The 27,154-nt window shown below is 37.6% G+C and overlaps 2 protein-coding genes across 5 annotated transcripts in view; one reads left to right on the top strand and one right to left on the bottom strand.

The window, feature by feature from the left end:
• Window positions 1-27,154, top strand: part of IRAK3 (interleukin 1 receptor associated kinase 3) — an 81,974-nt gene that overhangs the window by 820 nt on the left and 54,000 nt on the right. The window contains exons 2-3 of one of the 4 annotated variants that reach the window (XM_081128643.1): window positions 25,591-25,674; window positions 27,088-27,154. The exons of 2 other annotated variants lie outside the window; for them this stretch is intronic. In XM_081128643.1, the coding sequence (XP_080984769.1) occupies window positions 25,622-25,674; window positions 27,088-27,154 (120 nt within the window). In that variant the 5' untranslated portion in view covers window positions 25,591-25,621. Of the gene's footprint in view, window positions 1-25,590; window positions 25,675-27,087 lie in introns of those variants that run through there. One more of the 4 variants, XM_081128648.1, reaches the window with a different exon arrangement.
• On the bottom strand, window positions 556-27,148 carry TMBIM4 (transmembrane BAX inhibitor motif containing 4). The gene is made up of 7 exons (XM_081128653.1): window positions 26,548-27,148; window positions 15,399-15,507; window positions 14,290-14,395; window positions 10,639-10,672; window positions 8,601-8,718; window positions 1,482-1,527; window positions 556-808 (listed from the first exon to the last, which is right to left on the bottom strand). Exons 1-7 carry the CDS (start codon window positions 26,846-26,848, stop codon window positions 602-604), a joined length of 921 nt encoding a protein of 306 aa, XP_080984779.1. The 5' UTR covers window positions 26,849-27,148; the 3' UTR covers window positions 556-601.

Below are 27,154 nucleotides of genomic sequence, written 5' to 3'. Positions count from 1 at the left end.
AGGATAAAACAAACAATTTTACCATAGGCTAATTGATATAAACAAAAGTTAAGTTCCTATGGCATATTTCTGGTCACAAAAGCATACCAAACTTATAAATAAAGACCCAAAACACTTACAGTATTAAACAGTGAAATAAATGTGAGCTATAAATTTAAGAAAGATCAATAAAAACAAGATGATTATTTTCCAACCCACTTTTTCTAGTTTAGGGTTGGGGTGACTGGAGTCTACCCTGGCAGCTCAGGGCAGAAGCCAACCCTGGACAGGATGCCATCCCATCACAGGAAGCACACACTTACCCCCCCTCACTCACTCAGACTGGGACAATTTAGACATGCCAATTCATCTTTGGGATATGGAAGGAAACCAGGGTACCTACAGAAAGCCCATTCAGATATGAGGAGAACTTGCAAACTGCACACCGACAGTGGCCCTGACTGGGAAAGGATTTGTTTTTCTTACCAACATTATTACAAAACAATGTTGAATGAAATTTAACTCAAGAACCTGCTATCTTATAGTAATAGCTCAGAAGTACACAGCATACAAATAAATAATTAACAGTTGATTATGTTTCAAACTTTATTTCCATTTTCAGTCACTTTTTATTAGCTGCTTCCAAAAATCGCAACAGGTGCAGGAAAAGATTGATGATATCCAAGTAAAGGTTGATGGCAGCTAATACATATTCCTCAGGTGACAGCCTATGCATCAGTGAGTGTGTGTCATAGATGATGAATCCACAGAAAAGAAGGGCTCCTACAGCAGCCACGACCAATTCCAGTGTCTCACTATAAAAAAATAACTGTAGGCAAGAGATTAAAGTAATAAATTTATATTTAAGAACAGTATTAAGCATACTTAAGTTACTTGCTCTTAAGTTACATATGCTACATACAGGGGTGGGCCAAGTAGGTTTATATTTGTGAGTACATGAAAACAGTTTATTATTTATTCTTGTTTTATATATTTTTCCATATGAACAACTGTAAACCTACTTTTGCCCACCCCTGTATATAACTAATAATGCTGTACAACTTTGAATATAAATGTTAAAAGCAGACAAAGGCAAAACAGGTCCATCCTGGCTTCTGATGGATGAAAGAATGAATAGATGAATCAATGGATATCCCCCTATTAAGTTACCCACTTGACTTTGAACAATAGCATTCCAAATATAAACTATTGGAAAAAATTTTGTCGTAATTACATGTGTCACTTGGAGATTAGCAATTACAAGTGAGGGCTCCTTCCTATGTGATTTAACTCATTTGTTCATCTTTCTTTCCATCAATAATACTGATTAATGTAAGAACTTGATTTTTCAAGATAACTTTATAGTGATTCTATATATAAATGTTTCAGATAATTATAACTAAGTATCCTATCATAAAAGTTTACCTCTTACAGCTTTTTGAGATTATTTATATTGACATGGCCAGAATTATATTTCAAGTTATCATTCTAAAACAACTCACCCTCAAGATTCCTGATATGCACAAAATCCACAAAACAGCAAACAGTCTGTGAAGACAAAACATTAATAATTTAGAATATTGTTCCTTACCAAAAAAACTTTGCAAGCCATTCAGCATTTTCTGAAGAAATAAATCCATCCTGATATTTGTCAAAGAATAATTTAAATGTAAGAATTCATACACATGCGATGAATAACGCAGAATACCCAGAAAGAAGACAGCTGTCTAGTAAATATTTGTCTTCATGGTGTACAAAACGAGTTAGGAGCATGAACTTTATAAGCTTTCCATTGAAACGCAAAGAAAATAACTGATGTAAGTAGAAATGCGTTAAAAGTATTTTAATTCAGAGATCTATAAAACTTCAGAAAATATATACATGAACAAATAAAAAGTAACTGCATTTTTAAACCAAATAACAACAAATTCTTCTGTGAACATACACACCCATTAAAGTTCCCAGTGTATTCTCTATTTTATTCTGATGTATTACAGAACTTAACTATGTACATAAAGTTTCCACTGTTATAATTTTACGAGTTACCATTCATACAAACACTATATACATATGGCAATCCTTTGTTATTAAATATGAGACTTAGAAGCCTGAATACACATCTGCTGTTTAGGCCACAAGTAAGTAAAGGGGCCAAATCTACCCTGTCTCCTTAAATAACAACCAGTCAAAATATATGAAACAAGTTCTCAGACACTGGATAGCAAGCAGCATGAGACAGTGATTCCTGATGTAAGAGAAACAAAGGAGATGAACTCTAAGACTAACCCAGCTAGATAGTTTCAAGGCCACAAAGTAGGGACAGGAACCCATATGGAGCCTTGTGGTCAATTTGAGTAGGAGAAGATAAGAATTCAGAGTTGGAAGAGGCCAAAGTGGCTGCTGGGATTTGCAGGGCAAAGTTCCAGAGAGAAGAGAGCTATACATAGAGCTAGCTAGCTCTGATGACATGCAGAGGGTTGCCCTCGAGTCTTCAGCCAAGTACTAATCAAATCAATGTACACAGGTGAGGAAGTGGCCAAGGCTGAGAAACAATCACCATAGAGAAGCAGGTCGAACAATCCTCCAAGCTCACACAGGGCCAGGAATAGTTCACATTCACACCAGCCAGAGTGGAAAGACCTAGGATATGGGGGCTTTGAGTAGTCGTCAGAAGGGTACCGTCTCAATAATGGGGCCAAATTAGCTTTAAACTGAAAGCTCTTCTGGATCTGCCTAACAGAGCTTATAAATAAGACTCAAAAGGTTCAGGCAATTTACAAGGAACTTAGCTGCTTCCTAGAAGAACAAAGCCAAAAATATTTAAAGAAAAACAAAAAATTTCATCACTCAATAATGTAAAATTTACAATAACCAGCATCCAATCAAAAACTGTAAAGGCATGATAAAGAACCAAGGAAATGTAACTTATAACAAGGAGAGAAAAAAATCAATCAATAGAAACAAATTCAGAAGTGACACAAAAATGTAATTAGTAGACAATGACATTAAAAAATATATTCCAAAGAGGTAGAAGAAAGCAGCAGCATCAGAGAAATGAAAGATATTTTTTAAAAATACAAATTAAACTGAATTTCCATAGATTAAAAAATACAATATGTCAAATGAGAAATACTCTGATGCGGATTAACAGCAGATTAGACACTAAAAAAGAAAAGATTATTGAACTTGAAAATAGTAGCAGAAACTAACCAAAATGAATCACAGAGAGAAAAAGACTAGAAAAAAAGTAAACAAAGCATCAGTGAACCATGGAACAACTTCAAGATATCTAACATATTTGTAAATGGTGTCTCAATGGAGAGGAGAAGGAAGGGGGAACATAAAAATATTTGAAGAAATAATGGCCCAAAATGTTCCAAACTTGATGAAAACTTTAAGTTGACATCCTAGAAGGTGGGCGGGATCAAAAACTATACCAAGGAATATTGTAATTAAATTACTGAAAATGTTAATCAAATAACAGAAAATCTTTTTTTTAAATTGATTTTTCATTATTTAATTTGGAAGAAAAGAGAGAAAAAATTTTAAACCTTTTTTCTTATACATATATTTAGGTGGTCATGTTAAGAAAAGTGCCACCCTCAAAATAAATGACAGGTAAAACATTAAAACATTTGTCACTTTGAAAAAAATATTACAATTAGTAAGGAAATAACTACAGACTGAAATAACAGAATAGGTAATTTTTAAAGCCAAATTTTATTTTATTATTATTATTTTTTTAATGTTTCTTTATCTTTATTGTTGAGACCATTACAGATGTCCCCCTTTTAACCCCACTGATCCCCTCCACCCCACATCCATCCTACCCCCAGGCTCTCCCCATACCATTGTCAATGTCCATGGGCCTGCCCATAAACATACAAGTTCTCTTATTAATCTTTCCCCACCCACACTCCCCTCCCTGCCTTCCCTCTGAGATCCCTCAGTTTGTCCCAAGCTTCTTTGGATCCACTTTGTTCATCACTTTATTTTGATTATATTCCACATATAAGTGAGATCATTTGGTACTTGTCCTTCTCTGACTGGCTTATTTCACTTAGCATAATACTCTCTAGTTCCCTCCATGCTGTGCCAAAGGCCAAAAGGTCCTTCCTCTTCACAGCCACATAGTATTCCATGGTGTAAATGTGCCACAGCTTTTTTATCCATTCATCTACTGATGGACACTTGGGCTGTTTCCATATCTTAGCTATTGTGAATTATGCTGCTATGAACATAGGGGTGCACAAGTTCTTTGTGATTGGTGTTTGGGGTTCTTAGGATATATTCCTAGAAGTGGGATCACTGGGTCAAATGGCAGGTCAATTTTTAATCTTTTGAGGAAATTCCATACTGCTTTCCATAGTGGCTGCACCAGTCTGCATTCCCACCAGCAGTGTACTAGGGTGCCCTTTTCTCCACACCCTCGCCAGCACTTGTATTTCGTTCACTTGATAATGGTAGCCATTCTGACAGGTGTGAAGTGATACCTCATTGTGGTTTTAATTTGCATCTCTCTGATGATTAGAGACGCTGAGCATTTTTTCATATGTCTCTTAGCCATTTGTATGTCCTCTTTGGAGAAGTGTCTATTTAGGTCGATTGCCCATCTTTTAATTGGATTGTTTGTCTTCCTTTTGTTAAATTGTATAAGTTCCTTATATAGTTTGGATATTAACCCTTTATCCGATGTGTCATTGGCAAATATGTTCTCCCATACAGTGGGCTCCCTTTTCATTTTGTTGATGGTTTCCTTTGCTGTGCAAAAGCTTTTTATTTTGATGCAGTTCCATTTGTTTATTTTCTCCTTAGTTTCTCTTGCCCTAGGAGATGTATCAGCAAACATATTGCTATGACAGATGTCTGAGATTTTACTGCCTATGTTTTCCTCTAGGATGTTTATGGTTTCATGCCTTACATTTAGTCTTTTATCCATTTTGAATTTATTTTTGTGTATGGTGTAAGTTGGTGGTCCAGTTTCATTTTTTTGCATGTATCTGTCCAATTTTTCCAACACCATTTATTGAAAAGACTTTCTTTATTCTATTGTATGTTCTTGCCTCTTTTATCAAATATTAATTGACCATAATGGCATGGGTCAATTTCTGGGTTCTCTGTTCTGTTCCACTAATCTATTATGTCTGTTCTTGTGCCAGTACCAGGCTGTTTTGATTACAGTGGCTTTGTGGTATAACTTGATATCTGGTATTGTGATCCTTCCAACTTGGTTCTTCTTTCTCAGGACTGCTGTGGCTATTTGGGGTGTTTTCTGGTTCCATACAAATTTTTGAAGTGTTTTTTCTAGATCTATGAAATATGCTGTTGGAATTTTAATAGGGATTGCAGAAAATCTTAAAGATAGCTAAGGAATAAAAGACATGTACGAAGGAACAAAGAAAAGAAAGACAGCAGACTTTTTGTCAGAAACTACACAACCCATTTCAAAAGGTTAAAAAAAAAGCTAAGACCAACAGACCAGCACTGTAAGAAATGTTAAAAGGAAATCCCTCAGGCAGAAGGAAAATATTAGATGGAAATTGGATCTACACAAAGAAATAGAGAGCAACAGAAATGGTAAATATGTGCATGAACATAAAAGACATCTATTTTTTAAATCTTTTTAAAAGATAATTTAATGTTTAAAGCAAATTAGTTTTTAACATGTAGAACTAAAAGTTATGGTGCAGCCCGGCCGGGCGTGGCTCAGCGGTTAAGCGTCGACCTAGGATCCAGGCGATCAGGGTTCGATTCCCGGGCAGGGCACATGCCCGGGTTCCGGGCTGCAGCCAATCAATGACTCTCTCATCATTGATGTTTCTAGCTCTCTCTCTCTCTCCTTTCCTCTCTCTGAAATCAATAAAGATATATTTAAAAAAAAAAAAAAAGTTTAAAAAAAAAAATAAAAGTTATGGTGCAGAGGTTAGGGAGAGCAGATATAAGTATACTATACATGAAATGGTATATTATTGAAGATAGACTATAACAACTTAAACATGTATACTGTAAAACCCAGAGGAACCTCTGTTTAAAAGAGCTATAGCTATTAACCATAAAGGAGATGACTGGAATCAAATACTCAGTCCCAAAGAAGGAAGGAAAGAGGGAAAAAGGGTCAAAGAACAGATAGAATAAACAAAAAGCAAAAGACAAGATGGTAGGCTGAAACACAGCCATATAAATGGTCTAAAGACACCAGTAAGTAGGAGAAATGGTCAGACTGGATTTTTAAAAAATAATTAAGCAAGATCCCAGTATATGATATGCTACCTACAAGAAAACCATTTAACAAGAACAAATAAGTTAAAAAATAAAAGGATGGAAAAAGATATACCATGCTAACACAATCAAAAGAAAGCCAGGGTAACTATATTAAAAAAGTAGATTTTAGGGCAAGGATGCTCCCAGAAATAGCCCCTTCATAATGATAAAGGGCTTATTAATACGGTATTAACAATCGTAATTGTTTGTGCATCTAAAATCAGAGCTTTAAATAACATGAAGCAAACTTATAGAACTGATAAGAGAAATAGACCAATCAATACCACTTTTACACCAATTGATAGAATAAGCAGGCAGGATATTAGTAAGCATACAGTATTATCAGCCAATGTGACCTATTTGACATTTTTCAAACGTTCACCCAACAGCAAAATACACACCTAGTACACAAAGAATATTAACCAAGACACCATAAAATAAATCTTAATAAATTCAAAAGGACTGAAATCATATAAAATATGTTCTTTAACAACAGAGTTAAATCAGAAAGTAAATATACATTTATATTACAATACAGTATAGTGAACTGAGGGTATGGTGAGATTCCAGCCCTCGGTTCTCTTGCTGGAAATGGCCACACAACTCCTCAGGATACATCTGGGATACTTAAGTTAGAATATAGTATCCCACCCACCTCATAGCATAGATCCTTCAGGACTGAAAAGGACTCAGGACTTGCTTTTTCATACTTAGACCCTAGGGAAACCCCAAAGCTTCTGCACCAAGAAGTATGGGAAGGTGGGATTAAGAACTGTAGAGCATCTAAGGTTTTACCTTCCTTACAAGCTAAAAAGTGAGCCTGGCACAACTTTGTGGATGCTGGTAGAACACAAGAGACTCCTAGGTCTGAGATGAAGGACAGTTTATTACAGTAACAGTAGCTGAAGAACAGGCATAGTAGATAGGTGTTGTGGGAGTAAAGAAATGGGAGAGCTAAAAGGATAGAAGGTTGAAGAAAGAAAGTGGGCTGTTGGCATTTAAGATTTGAGAAATGGAAAAATCCTTAGTGAAAGCAAGGTCCACAAAATGGCTATGGCAGGGAATGAAAGCTGCTGCAGAAGAGGTCCAGAGACACTGAGAGGTGAAGGTGATGGACGGGCGTAACGTGTAGTTTGATGCTAAAGTCTTTAAAGAATGAGGAGGCTTAACCAAAAAAGGGACCAGTGACAGTAACGAGAAAGGGTAGGGAGTCTGTCACCAGGTAGCAAAAGCCTTAAAGCAATGAGTTTCTGTTATGCTGAAGGAGTAATGAAAAGTGGCAGCGGGACTGAAGCAGTTTTCAACACTAACCCCCCACCCCAAGCTATACAGGGTTTGGAAGAATGAGCAGCTGGAGAACAGTTCTCAGGGAGGAATCAAGTCTCAGCTGAGATAAGAAGAAAGAATATATTAAGAAGAAGCTCAAATATAGGGGAGATTATTTACCAGGAGCTCTAGAGACTACAGAATGGATGGGAAGGTGGGGAGCAGCTGGAGATTGGGATAGAAAGAAACAGACAGCAAACCTTTCACCATATATACCCACAAATATGTATGAAACATCCTTCCCCCCAAAAATAAGGAATCAGAAAAAAATGTTACCTCTCCCTAAATCAAACTCCATTTTAATAAAACTATATGTACATCTTGCACAATTACCAGTGTTGCCTAACCAACTATATTTTATCCCAACAGAGATTTCTGGTAGTACGGATTACCAAGAGGGAAAGAGGGAGAGGAAAGAAAGTTTTGCAAGAGTAGACTTTTGTAAATTTTTAGTGTTGTAACAGGAGAAAGAACAGAAAATGGTTGGGTGATTATGTGCCAACAGGAAGCCAGGGTGATCTTAGAAAAAGAGTCTATTCATTCTTACCCAGTGAGGGCAACACAGCACTATTATTCTAATATAAAAAGCATCATTCCATGTATCTATTTGTTTGAAGAAGAATACAGGTTAATCAAATGGATCAAAAAAGTTTTAAGGTTCATGCAGACATCTCCAAAACCTTACTTTCACCACAGATGTGTATGGTCTTGGTAACACTTATGTTAAGTCAAAGACCTAAATAACTTAGGCAAATTCCATACCATTCATAAAGCACACAAGCCTAGCCTCTCAAGAAAGCTGATTTTTTTTTTGGCATTCACTTCACTTTCAACATAAAGGGGAAGGAAATGACTCAAAGCTACTTTCCATGTCCTTGGATTTTCTGAGAGAGTAGGGCCTGGTTCTAGAACTCAGAGATGACCTTTCATTATGCTCTAGTTAAAAGGCAGTATCCAAAGCTAACAGTATAGCACTTCTCTCTAAAGCATCTGAAAGTAAAGATATCTATCATAGCCATGAATATATAACTTACCCTGCTCCAAATTTGCTGAAATCTTTCTTAGACTGTAGGGTATACATAGTCAAACCAAGAAATACTGCAGTAGTCAATACAAAAGCTTGCAGAATAATATATACATCATAGAAAGTAACTGTAAAATAAAATAAAAAATACTGATTAAAATGCATATAAACATAATATAAAACAGCTTTTTTTCTGGGATTTAACTGAAATGTTTTATTTTCTCCTGTACTACTTGCCAATAAAAACAATTATGAAAAGATTCCTTTTTCAGCCTTGAATATGGATTGGTACAGTAAAATTACACCCATAATGCAATAACTAGGCTCCAAAATATTCATTAATGCAAAATAAGGAGGTCACATTATTATGAAGTTAAAGAAATAACTGGAGATTATGCAGCTAGGCAGTTAGGAGTTTTAGGGATATGGTGGAATGATTCTCATCCAACCCCTGTTCCAGCTGCAGTTTACCATCTGTGGTGATTGTCCACTGTGGCTTAGATATCAATAGAGAGGATTTTGGGTCCTGTGGCTGGCTGGGAATTCCTGAATAGTACAAACAGTTCTAGCAAGCACCTGGTTAACTGCACCCAGTTCATCAGCCCAGATCAAAGGAACTGGGCAAGAAAACTGTTGGGGCTATCTTGCATTGTCTGCCATTCACCAACCCTGTAGAGAATAGAAACCAACCACTATTTGCTCTATATCCAAACCTTCATTATCTTGGAGTACATCATCATGGTTTTACTGAATATATACCAAATTCCCTTCCATAGTTTTAGAATGACCTTCTGGATTGACTATAGCTATTGTAATACAACTGCTTAACATTTTAAGAGAATGATAAATTACAACCTCATTAAGGGAAGTTAATTGCTTTGTTACTAACCACTTAAGTTATTTTTAATTTTTCAGGGATTAATTATTCCAAGTTCTTTCTATTCCTAAATGCTACATTATTGGAATTTCTCCATTTATGCCATTACAGGGTTAGGAAGGTGAATGCAGAAAGATAAAACATGAAATCACTTTTGCTTCTTGTCAGTAATTTCAGTGTAAGATGTTCTCAGATTACCCCATCTATGTATTTCTACCACCAATTCCAATAACACTGAAATAAAACTCTTTCCTACATCCCTTGCAAATGGTAGGAGTCAGGGAGGACAGAGATGGATGTCATAATAACATTAATAGTAAGTTAACATTAATAGATAATAAACCTAACAATAAGTAAATATTAATACTTCCTATGTAATAAAATTTCAATCTTATTTATTTCTGTAGTTATTATTTTCTTATATTCTGATTCTTTTATAAAAGAGATGGATTACCAAACAATACATACATTCAATAAACTGGCATCAAAAGGTTAGAAAAGTACTGACAAGATAGGAAGAGATAAACATATTAACCATGCGAATCAACAATTTATTGAGAGTAATAGTTAATGCTGACCCTTTTGATATCCTAAGTTAATCATTTTGCGACAATCAGAATTTTTACTGTTAATAAATCATTAAATTTTTTACTTGAGTCATTACATAGGGTACATCAAGTAATTATAACAGACACTTCCTTTCAAACACTATTTAACACCAAATACAAAACAGAAATTACTACTGTTTTTTGTGGGGCCATTTGATAAAATATGAGGATATATATATAATAATAAAGCACAGTTTGATGCAGGCAATTCAAGAGGCTGAGCACATGATGAAAGTACTTGGCTCAAAACATATTATGAGCTCCTCTAAGAGCCCTTTAAATTAAGGAAAAGATTAGCTATGATTGTCTTCTTTTTATAAATGGATAAACACAAATGAATATTGTTCTTTATTCCCATTGTTTTTCTAATTGTTTTCCACTTCCTCTAAGCTCAGTTGAACTATGTAAAATAAAAACATTTAATTTTGCCTATAGTTTATGAATTCTTTATCCTATACCATATTTTTGAAATATGACATTCCATGATGTTAAGCTTTAGCTCCTAATACCTTTTACCCAGAATATTTATCCACATTAAAAAGTAACTGTAACATATAGCTTACCAACAAAGGCCAAAGTCAGAGCTTCCGAGAGTGTCTAAGAAAAAGAAATTGTAATTACATAAATGCATAAAAAATTTATACTATCATGTACATGGCTCTAATTTTCTAGTTCAATATGATTCATATGCATGATCTCATTTAAGCTTCAGAGCAGCCTTCTGAGGTAAATGGGACATATAAGTCTACCACACAAAAATGAGACCTCAACATATTGAGTGAGAATCGTGATCCCATCACTCCTTAAACTCTAACTAGATTTTTCATTCATATCTGTAAGAGGAAGGTTATAGAAATAGTACAGAACATTTTATTTCTCTCACTCAGTATAATATAAATAAAAATGAAATTGCAGCCCGGCCGGGCGTGGCTCAGTGATTGAGCATCGGCCTAGGATCCAGGAGATGGCTGTTCGATTCCCAGTCAGGGCACATGCCCAGGTTGCGGGCTCAGGAGGCAGCCAATCAATGACTCTCTCATCACTGATGTTTCTATCTCTCTCTCCCTCTCCTTTCCTCTCTTTGAAATCAATAAAGATATATTTAAAAGAAAAAATGAAATTGCAAATCATGTGCGCATTTATAAAAACTTAAATATCTCAAACATAGGAATACTGAGTATTTATATTTAATTACTAATTCTTAATTTAATATTGAATATATAAGTAGCACTTTGGTGTGGCAGAGTCTTAAAACTATCTCACAATATTCTCTCCCTTAGTAACAGAATTTTTACCTGGACACACAGCTACTCAGATTAAACATTACATTTTTCAGTATCCCTTACAGCTAGATCTGGCCACAGGACTATATTCTAGCTAACAGAGTGTGAGTAAAGACGTGTATAACTTCTAAAAGCAAAGAGGCTTCCTCCTCTTTCTCATTTACAAAAAATAACTGGATCGAATACAGACATTATGGGGAGCATCTTATACCATACAACACTTTAGGGATACCTGGACCTTAGCAGGTACCTGGGCCTGACAACTCCACTAAACAGTCATTCATATTTTTTACATGAAGGAGAAATAAACCATCTTGTTTAAGCCACTGTTATTTTGTCATTGTTTAAGCCATGTCACAAGTAGCTGAACTCAAATCCTAAATAAAAGATCTAGGGATATTGAGCTTTAACCTCTAGCTTCTTTTCCCTCTTAATTACATATCTATTTTGTCTTATATGCTTACTCTAGTTGGATTTTTATCAACCATCTGATAGACCATATCATAAAAGCCAGAAGTAACAGCAATAGCTGTATAATCATACATAGAAGCACTCCCTATAAACCTTCCCTACCTAAAATCAAAAAATTAGAACCAGAGCAAAAATGGTATTAGAAACTGTACATAGATGTGGGGGCAATGAAGCCACTGCCACATTTTGTTACAATGTTGTTGGTAGTGTCAGGGAAGTAGTAGCAAAAGATGACAGAAATATTTCTTCTGGGCAACATTCTTGATATTTGTGACATGATTTTAGGTAAGAAATCCTACCCCCATACTCAAGTATCAGAAGGAAAAAGAACAGTATAAACAGGAGAACAAGTAAAACTAGGAAAACAAAGCATCCCAAAATAACGCCCCTTTTTAAGTGTGTGTACACACACACATGCCCCCTAAGGCAAGGTGAGATCCCTCTCCTTCCTTATTTTGGTGGAATAGGAAAAAATAACTTAGTATCAGAGGTCTCTGAGTAATCAGAAATGCATTTTACATACTTCCTTATTTGTTAAACCATTTTTAGCTATGGGCATGATCAATAGTTGTAGCAGTAAGTGACCCTATCTTGCCCATAAGCGTTTGGCTGATGCTTTTCTAGTTGGTCCTCTCACTGCAGGGCAAAAGCTGGCCAATACCATTGTCCCCAAAGAACTGAATCACAGTCTTGCTGAAAGCAGACTGGCTATCTGTAGAATTGAACAGGAACTCAACATGATGCTGTTTCTTTTTGTACTTCCTCCTCAGGACAGCTGACTGGGACAGGAGTTAGCATGTAACCCAGGGGCTATCAACCCATAGTGGCTAACAATCTACAGTGTGACCTATGCCATTAATCAGATTCTTTCTCACTTAGACATCTCAACTCAAAATAAAGCAGTGGTAGCAGGAGCTAAAGCTAAAAGGTTAATGAATCATATGAGGGCCCCCAATGGGTCATATAAAAACTAAAGGGGAAAACTATGTGTAAGGACAGCTGTAAGGAAGAGAAGAAATGTAATGGAAGAAAGGAGAGGAGACTACAAACTCTTGCTGTTGAATTTCCTACAATAGCATCATTTCTAGAACCTTCCTTTGGTTCCTTTTCTTTTTGAGGTGTGAAGGGGTGGGGTGGTGGGTTCCCAAGCTCTTATATCCTTAAAATAAACTCCCCGCTACTAGCAATAACTTCAGTTAGGGTATTGATACCTGCAAACAGAAGAGCCTGAGATTTAAATGAATAACCTTTCCTATAATTGTGATTTCCAAAGTCATGAGCTTTTCTTTCATAATATTAACAAAAACTTGTTATCAGAATTCATAAAACTTACTTTAAGGCAGTTTAATCTGATAAGTAGCAGTTACAATCTTATTTGACTATAAATATTCTTAATATTAGTTTGGAAAGTTTTGATGTAAATTTTTAAGTCAGAACCTAAGTCACACTGAATATAAGAATGGGAAAAGTAATTTTTAAAAATATATAATTTGCCCAGCTGGCGTGGCTCAGCAGTTGAGCATCGACCTATGATCCAGGAGATCACGGTTTGATTCCCAGACAGGGCACATGCCCGGGTTTCAGGCTCAATCCCCGGTAGGGGTCATGCAGGAGGCAGCTGATCAATGACTCTCACATTATTGACGTTTCTATCTCTCTCCCTCTCCCTTCCTCTCTCTGAAACCAATAAACACATATTTTATATATATATATATATAGGAATATAAATATAACATATTACATATATTATAGGAATATAAATATTAAAGGAACAGATACGTGTGTGTGTGTGTGTGTGTATATATTTATATGTATATAACTTGAGGCCTTACCAACTCATTCTGATCATATTCTGAGATTGAGTTTTTATAGGTAGTAGTTTGGGTTTTAATTGTCACAAATATCTCAGCAAACAACTTAAACTTGAGCTCCCCCAACGATTTTGAAACAAGTTAGTAAAGCACATCAATTGAACAAAATGGTCCTTTAAAAGAACAGTCATAAGATAAAAATAACATTGAGTAGTTAGTTATAAATTTAAGGTCCATGAAATTAAGGCCACAGTATAATTTTTTCCCCAAGAAAAGCACAGAATATTAGGGATAGAAAGTATCACAGGGATAATCTACTTTAAAATTTTCATTTTACATCTGAGAAAACTTAGGTACAGAAAGGCTAAATGCCCTGACAAATGTCACATAACCAGATAGTGGCAAAGCCAGGTTATGTGATTACAATTCATTATTTTTTCAACTGGATTATAATACTGACAGAAAAACTGTGAAACTAAGTTTAAAAATTCTTACAGACTAGGAGATTATAAGTAATTTCCTAAAATATTCAAAATTTTAAAAAACTCATTTTGTTCTGCTACTATTTACATATATGCATTCAATTAGGTAAATAAATGTAAAACTCAGTAATAAATATTAAAGGAACAGATATGATCAAAGTACTCACAAATCCAAAAAGCAGGTACAGGTTAAGGGGATGCTTATGTCTGTTTAGAGTCAATGCAAAAATCAAACCCAGAGATCCAATGGCAAACACCAAAATTAAAGCAGGACTGAAAGACATAAAATTAAAAGCAGTTTCAAGTTAAAAAAAATAACAGCATATATAGTATTACCAAATTTAATAAAATCTGCCTGTTTTATGTGTTTGTAAAAGTACAAAAAATATCTGAAAGGATCCACACCAAACTGTCAAAAGAAATTTTTTTTTCCATCTGGGAAACTTGAGGAGTGTGAGATGGAGAGGAGCACAAGACAAAGAAAAGGGCCCCCAATGCAAGGGAAGACTTCACTTTTTACTTCATGAACTTCTATCATATTTGAATAATATTTTAATTAGCATACTGCTTTTTTAACTAAAATACAAAGAAAAGCTATTAGGTAAGGAAAAAACTTTATACCTAACTCCTTTTCTAGGGCACTTACTGTATAGCTCATTTAAATTAAAGATCTTTACCCCAAGGAGCAAACTAATAGTTCAGGGCTCCCCTGCTGGAGGGGAGGGAGGATAGAAACTACCTACTCCTAAGAAAAGATATATTCCTTATTGTTCCTTTCCTTTAATATAAACACTATATATTACTTTTAGCCATAAAAATAATTATTTTGGAGGTCTGATCTTAAACAAATTTGCTATAAATAATTTGGAGGGACTTTGAAAACTTTTCAGTGAAATTATCCTAGTCGTGAGCCAACACTAAGATAAGTGAAAAACACATTTATTAAATACCTTTATTTTTCTATTAGGCTTTGGGGACAAGGCATAAAGTCTAATAAAAGCAAAAGAATTAATACTTAAAAACTATACTGTAAAAATTCCTGCTATGATTCAAGGAGATTAGGGTTTAGCCCTACGAAACTATAAGCAAAAAAGTTCAGAGGTAAATACCATATTGTAGAATGCTTTTCCTTATCTAAACAAAACTAATATTATTTACAAAAGTTAATAATGAAACTTTTTACATTCAAACATATAAAGTAAGCAGAAAATAAAGAACTTTGCTTGTGCCCTTTTGATCATAAGCAATGGCTGGAAGTGATTCAGAATCATCTTACCTTTCATGTACAAATGTCCGTATAGACTCAAAGTATAAAAAAAATGCAGATGTCACTGTAGTTAAGAGAATTTGCAGAGAAAGGATGCTGTAGACTTTTCTTAGAAAGGCTAAAAAAGAAAAAATTTACATATAACTATTTTATTAAGCATTTATCATAGAACAGCAAGATCAAATTTCTTACTAAATTTTTATATGTATTCTTTCTTAAATATTAATCTAAATAATGTGATCTGTAACTAAAACATAAAGAAAATGTTCCAAAAGGAAAAAAAATTGTAAGTGGTAACTATCCTTCAAGAAGCATGAACTTAAAAAAATTTTAACTTAATGGGCTAGAACGTAAATGTATGTTTTCATCAAAAGAAAGTACTAAAGGCATATTTGTAAACAGCAGCATACAACAGAACAAGATTAAAAACAGAACATTTTAAAAGAATGATTAATCTTGAAACTGAAATGCAGAACAGAAAGCATATGATTACATATACATTTTCAAAGCAGTACAAATGTTTCCCTAAAATTAACTTCCCCTTAAAAGGCAAACAATATATAAACTTACTTTCACTCACCTATTTTTATTTCTCACAGCACCTCTGCCTCTAGTTTCTATACAATAAGAAATTCTTACTTTCACAATATTTTATCAACATCCATAAATTAACTCCAAGGCCTAATGATTTAAAAAACCTTATTAAAGTCTTGATATACAAATAATATAAATAATACGCTGGACACCAATTCACTACCAGTTTCAGAAATAAAACATTAGCAACACTTCCCACCTCCTCTATGTAAATATACTGATAACATCCTCTGCCTTCACCACCTTAGCTAAATGCTAATCATCATTCAAGACCCAACCTTTCTCACTTCCCCAGTCTGAATTAAATGTTCTTCCTCATGTTCCCAAGGGACACTAAACATACTTCTAATCGCTTTATTATTTTTATTTTTTTAAACCTCACCCAAGGATATGTTTTTATTGATTTTAGAGCAGAAAAGGGAGAAGGAAACATTGCTCAGCGGCGCCCCAACCAGAGACCGAACCTGCAAGCTTTTGACATATGGGACGATTATGCCCGGCTAGGGCATAATCACTTTACTTTATAATTGGTAAATCCTACTTGTCCTTCACTCCCATTAGTCTATTAAGAGTAAAATCTCCCTAATAATACGGAGCATGTCTTATTCATTTTCATTACACTAGTACTCAGCCAAATAAATGTATACTGAATTAATGTAAGGTGCATTTTGCCAGTCAAGGAAGAAAAAAGGAAGAATACACACCAGGGTGTTAATAATGGTTTTCTTTGGGCACTATCACTGAGGATGACTTTCATGTTCAGTTCTTTGCTAATCTGTGTTTTTTATATATCACTAATAAATATTTATTACTTTTGTAATTGAAAACATTTTACAGAAACCTGTGCTAAGCCAAAATAAACCTTACACAGATATTTCAGATCACAGGTTTTTCTATTCTCTTTAAAAATGGCGCCTTAAGTCAAATCCCAGGGAAAAGCAACATTTGATACCCATTTTGAATAACTAATATAAAAAGTGGCAAAGGATATGCATATACAGATCACATGGAAAAAGAAAAGATCCAATATGAAAATACAAGCCCAACAGCAATATCTTTTCCCCCCAAGTCCTGATTTCACTCCTATTTGACATCTCAAAGTTAAGATGGCTAAAACAGGGACTCTTCATTTCTACCCAAATCTTCCCTCTCCCAGTTTTCTCCTGTTACTAGACCCAACAACCACCAAGCCAAAAATGTAGGAGTCATCTGTGATTCCCCTCCCTCCTCCCAATTCATTAACAACTACTACAACTTCCACTTGCAGTGTAGGACACATCCACCTCTTGGTTTCCTCTGCCACCTCTCTAGTATGATCTTGCACCTGGACAACTGGAGTAGCCTAACTGGTCTCCACCCTTTCACTCTAATCCCACCTAATTTATGCTCCACACAGCTGTCAGAGTGATCTTTTTTGTAAAATAAACCATATCCTGTGATTCCCTGCTTTAATACTTTCAATCGTTTCCTTTACACCTACAATAAAATTTAAAAGCTTTTATGGGGCCTACAAGGCCCAGCATGATATATAGAACCTTTCCAACCTCACCTCATACCACTCTTCCTTTTCCTCATATGCTTTACCCACACTAGCCACCTTTCTGTTCCCCAAACATGCCAAATCCTTCCTTCTGGGCCTTTGCCCTTGCTGTTTCCTCTGCCTGGAATGCCCTTATCTTCTTTACATGGAATGGTGGTTTAACCTATGTCCACAATTTTTGACATTTCCTTCAAGTGGCTCACTTCTAACAAAAATAAGGCAGAAGTTGCAGTGTATGTTTTATCTAATGGAATGCACCTTAATAAGAATCGTAGGAGAACCACAAAGTTTACTGAATAATTTTATTGGCAAAAATCCACCATATTATGCCTGTCCTACCATTGTGTATTGGGTGTGTGGGCACAAATAATTTGTCTCTTTAGTGCCAAAGTCTTCGAGAGGGTCTTGGCTTGCATGTGTAAGGAAGAAAAATAATTTCTGCCTAGAGGGAAAACTGTGGTGGTTTAAAACATGCCTAAAAATTATTTGACACCACCTTCAGAAGATGGAGCCTTAATTCCCCTCCCCTTGAATGTGGACTGAACTTAGAGACCTGCATCTAATGAATAGAATGATGGAGATGTGACAGTGTGTGTGATTACCATGACAAGGTCATAAAAGGCTCTACAGCTTCCTCAACACTTCCTCACGGATTGCTTACTCTGGGGGAAGCTAGCCGCCATGTTGAGGACACTCAAGCAGCCCATGGTGTGGGTCCTGTAGCAAGGAACCGAGGCCTTCTGTCAACAGCCATATTAGTAAGATTTCCTGGTAGCAGATCCTCCTGCTCAGTCAAGCCTTTTGCTGATTGCAGCCCCAGCCCACATCTTGACCAGAATCTCATGAGACTCTGAACCAGACAGAACAAACTAGCTAAGTCCGTCCCAGATTCCTGATTCTCAGAAATTATGTGAAATAATAACTGTTTGTTGTTTTAAGCTACTAAATTTTGAGGTAATAGTCTATAAAGCAAGATAACAAATACACCTGGCAAGCTCTTTCTCATACAACTGCCATCTCCTAACAATTCTTTAATAAAATAGCTACCACTCTGTTTTCCTATCACTGTTTATTTTCTTCAGAGAACTTATCACAGCTAGTAGCCTATTTATTTGCTTACCTCTTTAGGTTCTGTCCCCCCTTCAATCCCTGAATCTCCCAACTCCCAATCCAAATGACACTCTTGAGGACTGAAATATTGTCTGTTCACTGATCCCTATTATCAGTAGAGCCCAATAAAGTTTTGTAAGTGAAGGAAAATGTTCACCTTCACTCACATAGCTAAATGAATGCAAATTAAAACAAGATAACATATTTTACCTACCAAAATGTCAGCCAAGTATGGCCCATTGGCCAAATTCAGCCCACCACTTGATTTTGTAAGCAGTTTTCTTGGGCACAGCCACACTCATTTATGTATCCTCTACAACTGATTTGTCACTACAATGGCAGAATTGAGTAGTTGCAACAGATACCTTATGGCTCCATAAAACTGAAAATATTTACTATTCAGGCCTTTGTAGAAAGTGTTTGCTAACCCCTCACGTACCAGATTGCCAAATATTAAAAAGTTTGATGATATTCAGTGTTGGTGAGGATGCAAAAAAGGGATCCTTATATATTGTTTCCCTGGAGAGTCATAAGGGCAATGTCTTTGGAGGACAGTTAATGACATCAATCAAATTTAAAATATACATATTTTAAAATTTATCTTTATTGTTGAAAGTATTACAGGTATCGCCCCTTTTTCCCCTCACTGATCCCCTCCAACCCACATCCGCCACCCCCAGGCCTTCACTACACTATTGTCTGTGTCCATGGGTCACGCATATATGCATATAAGTTCCCTGATTAATCTCTCCCCACCCACTCCCACCTTCCCACTGAAATTCACTAGTCTGGTTTCATGCTTCTATGTCTCTGGATCTATTTTGTTCCTCAGCCTATTTTGTTTATTAGATTCCACATATGAGTGAGATCATGTAAAACTGAATCAGGAACAGAAAACCTGAATAGGCTAATAGCAACTGATGAAATTGAAGCAGTAATAAAAAACTCCCAGCAAACAAAAGCCCTGGTCCAGACTGCTTCACAGGGGAGCTTTCTAATTCTTCAAGTTGTAGGGTTAGTTTACTAAAAATTTTTCTTGATTTCTGAGGTAGGCCTGTAGTGCTATGAACTTCCTTCTTAGGACTGCTTTCTCTGTGTCCCATAGGTTTTGGGTTGTTGTGTGTTCATTTTCATTTGTTTCCAGGACGTTTCTGATTTCTTTCTTGATCTTATTGGTAGCCCATTCATTGTTTAATAACATGTTATTTAGCCTCCGTGTGTTTGAATGTTTTTGAGTGCTTTTACTGTAATTGATTTCTAATTTCATGCCATTGTGATCTGAGATGCTTGATATGATACTAACCTTCTTGAACTTGTAGAGACTTGCTTTGTTTCCCAACATGTGGTCTATCTTTGAGAATGACCCATGTGCACTTGAGAGGAATATACATTCTGCAGCTTTGGGGTGAAATGTTCTGTAAATATCAATTAAATCCATCTGATCTAGTGTGCCATTTAGAGTCAGTTTCTGTGTTGATTTTTTTGTCTGTAAGATCTATCCAGTGAAGTCAGTGGAGTGTTCAAGTCCCCGACTATGACTGTATTGCTGTTGATCTCTCCCTTAAAGTCCTTAAGGTTATTATTATTATTATTATTATTATTTTTAAACATATCTGTATTGATTTCAGAGAGAGGAAAGGAAGGGGGAGAGAGAGAGAGATAGAAACATCAATGATGAGAGAGTCATTGATCGGCTGCCTTCCCCATAACCTGGGCATGTGCCCTGACCGGGATTCGAACCCTGATCTCCTGGATCCTAGGTCGATGCTCAAGCCACGCCTGGACAGGCCTTAAGGTTATTATTGCTAGGTCCTTATTTATTGCCATTTTAATTCTTTATGCCTATGTTTTTCTATTTTTTCTTATTATTATAGCAGTCCCTTTAACATTTCCTGCAATGCTGGTTTGGTGGTGATAAACTCCGTTAGCCTTTTTTGTCTGGGAAGCTCTTTATTTCACCATCTATTTTGAATGATAGCCTTGCTGAATAGAGTAGTCTTGGTTTCAAATCCTTGTTTTGCATTACCTTGAATACTTCATGCCATTCCCTTCTGGCCTGTAGAGTTTCTGATGAGAAGCCAGCTAACAGCCTTATGGGAGCACCTTTGTAGGTAACAGATTGAGTTTCTCTTGCTGCCTTTAATATTCTCTCTCTGTCCTGAATTTTTGGCATTTTAATTATGATGTGTCTGGGCGTGGGCCTCTTTGGATTCTTCTTGCTTGGGACTCTCTGTGCCTTCTGAACTTGTGTGACTTTTTTCTTCATCAGGTTAGGGAAGTTTTCTGCCATTATTTCTTCAAACAGGTTCCCTAACCCTTGCTTACTTTTGACCTCTTCTGGTACTCCTACAATGCAAATATTGTTACATTTCGTGTTCCCACAGCTCCCTTAGACTGTCCTGTTTTTTGTTTTTTCTTTTTGGGTCTCTGATTTTTTTTTCTACGCTGTCTTCTAATTCACTGATCCGATCCTCAGCTTCATCTAATCTGCTGTTTATTCCTTCCAGTGTATTTTTTAAATTTCTGCTGTGTCATTCTTCATTTCTGATTGGTCACTTTTCATAGTTCCCATATCTTTTTTTATGCTGTTGAGCATCCTTACAATCAGTATTCTGAACTCTATATCTGATAGATTGCCTATCTCCGTTTCATTTAGCTCTTTTACTAGAGATCTCTTCTTTCATTTGGGGCTTGTTTTTTGTTTCCCCATTTTGGCTGACTATTTGGGCTTGTTTCTATGTATTAGGTAGGCCTGCTAGGACTCTGAGTCTTTTTGAAAGGTCTCTGGTGCAGGCTAGTGTCATACACTGTTTGAGACTTGCTTCAAGTAACCTGTCTGGAGCTATCAACAAACCATGGCTTGAGGTCCCCTCTGTTGGGGCTAGGTGCATATAGACAGGACTAAGATGCACACCAAAGTTTGCTTTTCTAAGGCCCAGTTCCAGAAGTAGATCAGGCAGAGACTCAAAGCACTCTGAGGTCTCCCTCTGCCTGCAGGCTGATTAATCTGATTCTCTTTAGGAGCCTCCCCAGGGTGGGGCAGCTGATTATCAGTCTCTTACTGACCCTCAGGCAGTAGAAACTCCACTAGGTAGGGTGAGAGGTTTTCCAGCAGGGTGGGACAATTGTTTCCCCCTCAGGCAAAAGCTACTTGCAAGGTAAATGTCTGCCTGTGAAAGATATCCTCTGCAGTATGGGGGAATGCCTCAGCAGAGGAATCCAGAGGGGTGCCCTCTGAGCTCTGGTCTCCAAAAGCCCAAACCCTAGATTCTCCTCACACAGCTCCAGTCCACTCTTCCCACTCTCTGCCAGAGCCTAAGGTGAGTGGCTGCACACAAAACTGTGTGTTGGCTCTTTAAAAGGGTGCCTGCATTTCCAGCCATATCTCCCTGGCAGACAGAAACCCTGCTGCTTTTCACAGCCAGATGTTATGTGGGCACCTATCTCAGTTCTCGTGCTCTTGGCTGGGAAGCCCAGACTGGGGTTTAGGTCCCAGAGTCCTCAGTGGGAACCCCCCACAGCTGAGATATCCCTCTGGACCTTCAGCTGCTGCCTGTGGCAGCCCGGCCAGCCCTCTTGTGCCTCCACACTTCCTGCCAGTCTCCACCTTTCCTCCTTGGTTATAAGGGTGCTCTCCAGCTTGTCTTCAGTTGCAGATGACTATTCAAGATGGTTTTTCTCTATTTTAGTTGTAACTCCAGTTTGGTCCTGGGAGAGTGTCAGTGTAGCTTCCATTCAGTCCGCTGCCATCTTTAATCTCCCAAAGTATACATACTCTTTTGACACCATAATTTCACTTCTAAAAATTTATCCCAGAGCAATACTTGCAGAAATTCACAAAGATATAGAAAGATGTTCCCTAAAGCACTATTTGAAGGAAAAAACAAAAACTTAAATATCCATCAAGAGGGGATGATTAAATTAATTGTGGTATGTACATATTATGTAAGATCACTGCCATTAAAAAAGCTATTATGTATTGCTTTTTAAAAAATGTTTTTATTGGTTTTAGAAAGAGAAAGGGAGAGGGAGAGAGAAACATCGATGAGACAGAACCACTGATCAGCTGCCCTCCTGCATGCTCCGATTGGAAATTCAACTGGCAACCTCTCAATGCATGGGACAATGCTCAACCAACTGAGCCACACCGGCCAGGGCTGTATTGCTATTTTTACATGTAAAATATATTCAGTGAAAATACAAAATTATAGGAAAGTATGTATAATATAATCCCATAGATTATAACATGCTCCTGAGTCTATAAAATAGTATTTCTTAGTGTTTCAAAAATATACATATAGCATATTGTAAAACAGACTAGTATAATAGACTATATTTCATATATATATATAACTAGCTATATAAACTAGCTTAATTGGCACTGTAAAAGTGCTCAAGATAGAGACTGTACTTAGATATTCATTCTCCCATAATTTTTCTGTAGCTTCATGATTTGTTGTTTTCCAACAGGGAGCCTTGATATTTTATGTATATAATATTCCAAAATTATTTTCCAGAAAATATACACATTACAGGCAGCTTAAATTGCTTTAAAAAACAATTGGGGCATTTCCTTCTTTCTTATTAATTGGTAAAGGACCAGAGACAGCTGAGAACCACTTTTTAATACAAATGTAGTCAGTTTGGTAACAGCCTAATTACCAGGGCTCCTAAGTAAAATGCTCTTGCATAAATTAAATATTCATGAATGAACAAATGTTTATTGAGTTTTTGGTATTTAGATCAGTATTGTTATAGTGATATGAGACATACAGAAGTAAATCAAGTGTAAGACTGATTTTTCTTTAAAAACAGTCCACATATGCAGGTCAGTGGAAAAAGTATTCATCTAGGGATTACAAAATCTGGTTTCTAGTCCCCCAGCCTCACTACAAAAAACCATGTTATTTTACACAAGTATTTTGATACTTAGTTTTCTATAAAACATGGGAGTATATCATTTCAGGAATTGTAATTCCAGGGAAAACGACAGTATTGTTATTACAAAAATTTTGAGCAAAACTTTATGGCATTCAGTTGCCAGGAATTGGTGGGAGGATTAAAATGGTCCAGCCTCTATGTAAAACAGCATGTTGGTTCTTCAAAAAATTAAAAATAGAATTACCGTATTGTTAGGAAACATATATTGGTTTCTGTCTCTTGTTCCTGACACAGAGCTCCTGAAACCCTTATAATTTCCTAAGTGATAAGAGCACTAGGTGCATCTTTTGTTCTAATACTGGTTTTTGACCCCGGTTCCTAACAGGGCTGGCTCCTTTTAATGTTGTGGGTAACAAAGATAACAAGTATCTTTGTTATATTTATGGCTCCGCTTTGGCTTCTGAATGGCTCCTGGACAAGGGCCAGTCACCAGAAAGAACAAGCCATGATTAGAAGTTGGAATTTCCAACCCAACCCCCATTTTCTTGAGAAAGGGAAAAGGACTAAAAATGCAATTAAAGATCAACCATGCCTACATGAGGAAGCCTCCATAAAATCCCAGTAGTATGGGGTTAAGAGAGCTTTTTGGTTGGAGAACACATCCATGTACTTGAAGGATGACACACCCCAACTCCATAGGGACAGAAGCTCCTGCGCTTGAGACCGTCCTAACAGGCCTTACCCTATATACTCTTCGTCTGGCTGTTCATCTCCATCCTTGAACCATAAACTGGTAAATGAAAGTGTTTCCCTGAATTCTGTGAGCTACTCTAGCAAATTATCACACCTGAGGAAGGGGTCTTAGGAATCTCTAATTTGTGGCCATGTCAAACAAAAGCTGTGGGTAACTTGGGGACCTACTACTTGTGACTGGCATCTAAAGTGGGGTGGGAGCAGCCTTGTAGGACTGAGCCCTTAACCTGTGGGCTCAGAACCTCCTGGTAAATAGTGTCAGAATTGAGTTTAAATTGGAGGACACCCAGGTGGTATCACAAAGAATTGCTTGGTACTGGGGGAAAAAACCCCACACATCTGGTGACCAGAAATGTCAGAAGTGTTCTGTGTGAGAAGAAAGAGAGAAATTCAAGGGGAACAACTGGGTTTTTCCAATGGAAAAACAGGTTTTTCACCAAAACACATTTGATCCAGCAATTCAGCTACTGGGTATATATCCAAAAGAATTGAAAGCAAGGTCCCAAAAAGATTTTGTATACCTATTTTTATAGCAGCATTAGTCATAATTAGGTGGAGGCAACCAAAATGTCCACCAACAGATGAATAAAAAAAATTTTTTACACATAAAATGGAATATTATTCAGCCTTAAAAAGAAAATTCTGACACATTCTACAACAGAGACACACCCTGAAAACATGCTAACTGAAACAAACCAGTCACAAAAAGACAAATATTGTGTGATTCCACTTATATGAGGTATCTAGAATGGCCAAATTCATAGAAACAGAAAGTAGAGAGGTAGTTGCTGGGGGGGTGGGGAAAATGGCAAGTTCTTTGATGGGTGTAGAGTTTTGCAAGATGAAGTAATTCTGGTTGGTTGTACAACAATGTGAATATACTTAACACTACTGAACTTTAGTACCCTTAAAAATGGTTAAGATGGTAAAATTTTAATGTTATGTGTATTTTACCACAATTTAAAATTTTTAATTAAAAACAAAAACTGAGGTCACTTGCCAAAATAATTCCAAAATTCAACTCCAGAAATATAGATGCTAGAGATCATGATTCCTACTGCATCAGAGCTCCATAATTCGTTTTCCAGAACAAGTTCCAGCTGCCGTGACATGATAAAAATCTGGAGCAGCTTCTGTGATCAACCGGCTTAACAGAGTGGACAATGAGTTCCATTTAAGTGAAACTGAGCGTTTTAAATTCAGAATAATTTCTGCCCATTGGATATTACATAACTTAAAACTAATATGGTATTTTGACTGACTTAGAAAGCATCCATTTCCAGCAACTGCCCCAATAATACTCAAATCTATATTGAGCTCTAGGTCCTGCAGAAAGAAAATAGTGAAAATAGATATGGTCGCTGCCCTCACAGATCTTACAATCCAGCAAAGGACACAGAAAAATAGGTAATTAAAATTCATTCACAAGGGCCCTGGCTGGGTAGCTCAATTGGTTAGAGCATCTTGGGCATACACTAAGGTTAAAGGTTCGATCCCTGGATGGGGCACACACAAGAATGCATAAATAAGTGGAACAACAAATTGATGTTTCTCTCTCAAATCAATAAAAAATAAAATAAAAAAAAAATAAAATGCGTGCCCTGGCCGGTGTGGCTCAGCTGGTTGGACGTGATCTGGTGCTTCCCTGTAATGGCACAGGCGCCGGCTGCCCGCTCGATCCGGTAGGGGGCGTGCCGGAGGCAGCCGAAGGGGGTTCTTTCACATGAGCTGTAACATCACGTTACTTTCTCTTTCGAAATCCCTTCCTAGTTCTAAAAATCAATATAGATTCTATAAAAATAATAAAAGAAAATGCGTTCACGAGCCCTAAAGCACAAACATCGCAGCAGATAACTTAATGCAGGTGTACATCACAATGATTACACAATATACTTATTTTCCCCGCAAAAAATAATCTCTAGTTTCTTTTAATTTAAAGAGGCCAAATTAAGGCTGCCGAGGTTTTCATCTGCCCCTTTCTACACCGTAGACGACAGGGTTCGAGCAGAACGGGCTCCATTTTTGTTTCCTGCGCACACAGCTGGGAGGCCCTAGAGCGGCGCCCCGCCCGCCGCCCGCCCGGCCGGCCCAGCGCCGGGGGTGCCCTTCCCCGGAGCCCCGAGCGGAGGGCGGAGGGCAGGGCTCGCCCGCCGAAGCCCCGAGACCACGCTGCCCGGCGGGGTCCGGCCGGGGGCGCTCTCCCCCGGAAGCCCGAAGCTCGCCTCCGGCGCTGACTGCGTGGCAGGACCGGCCGCGGTGACCGAGGAGGGGGCGACCTACCCATTCGGATGTGCACGCTGGCGGAGGCCACGCTGCTGCCATAGTTGAAGTCGTCCTCGATGGAGGCGCGGGGATAGCGGGGGTCGGGTGCGGCCATGCCGGCGATGGAACCCCCAGCTGCCGGCCGAATGAGGAAGGCGACTCCGCGCAACGGCCGTCCCCAGCCACTTCCTCGGCGGCCTCGGAGCGGCGATGCGGCGCCGGGCGGAGCCAATCCAGGCCCCGGCGCAGCAGCGCTCGGCTGAGAGGAGGGCCGGGGTAGGGCGGCGGGGACGGGGGCGGGCTGCGCGCTCGGCGTCATCCCCGCGGAGGGCAGCGCGCTGCTCGTTTCCTGGAGCTGATTTGAGAGAGAAACGTCAGTTTCTTCCACTTACACACTCATTGGGCGCTTCCTGTCTGTGCCGTTCCGGCAGGAACCCTCAACCTTGGCTTATGGGGAGGATGCTCTGACCAACTGAGCTACCCTACGGAGGGCCAAACCAGGGGGGTTTGTTTTTCTTTTAATCCTCAACGGAGGATATGTTTTATTGATTTTTACAGAGAGAAGCATCGATGTGATAGAGTCTTCTGGTTGCTTCCCGTGCGCAGCCCGCACCGGGAAGCCTCG

This window comes from Miniopterus schreibersii (genome assembly GCF_964146895.1).
Source record: "Miniopterus schreibersii genome assembly, chromosome: 2".
In the NCBI taxonomy this organism is placed as follows: Eukaryota; Metazoa; Chordata; class Mammalia; order Chiroptera; family Miniopteridae; genus Miniopterus; species Miniopterus schreibersii.
This window is presented reverse-complemented; position numbering and strand designations above follow the sequence as displayed.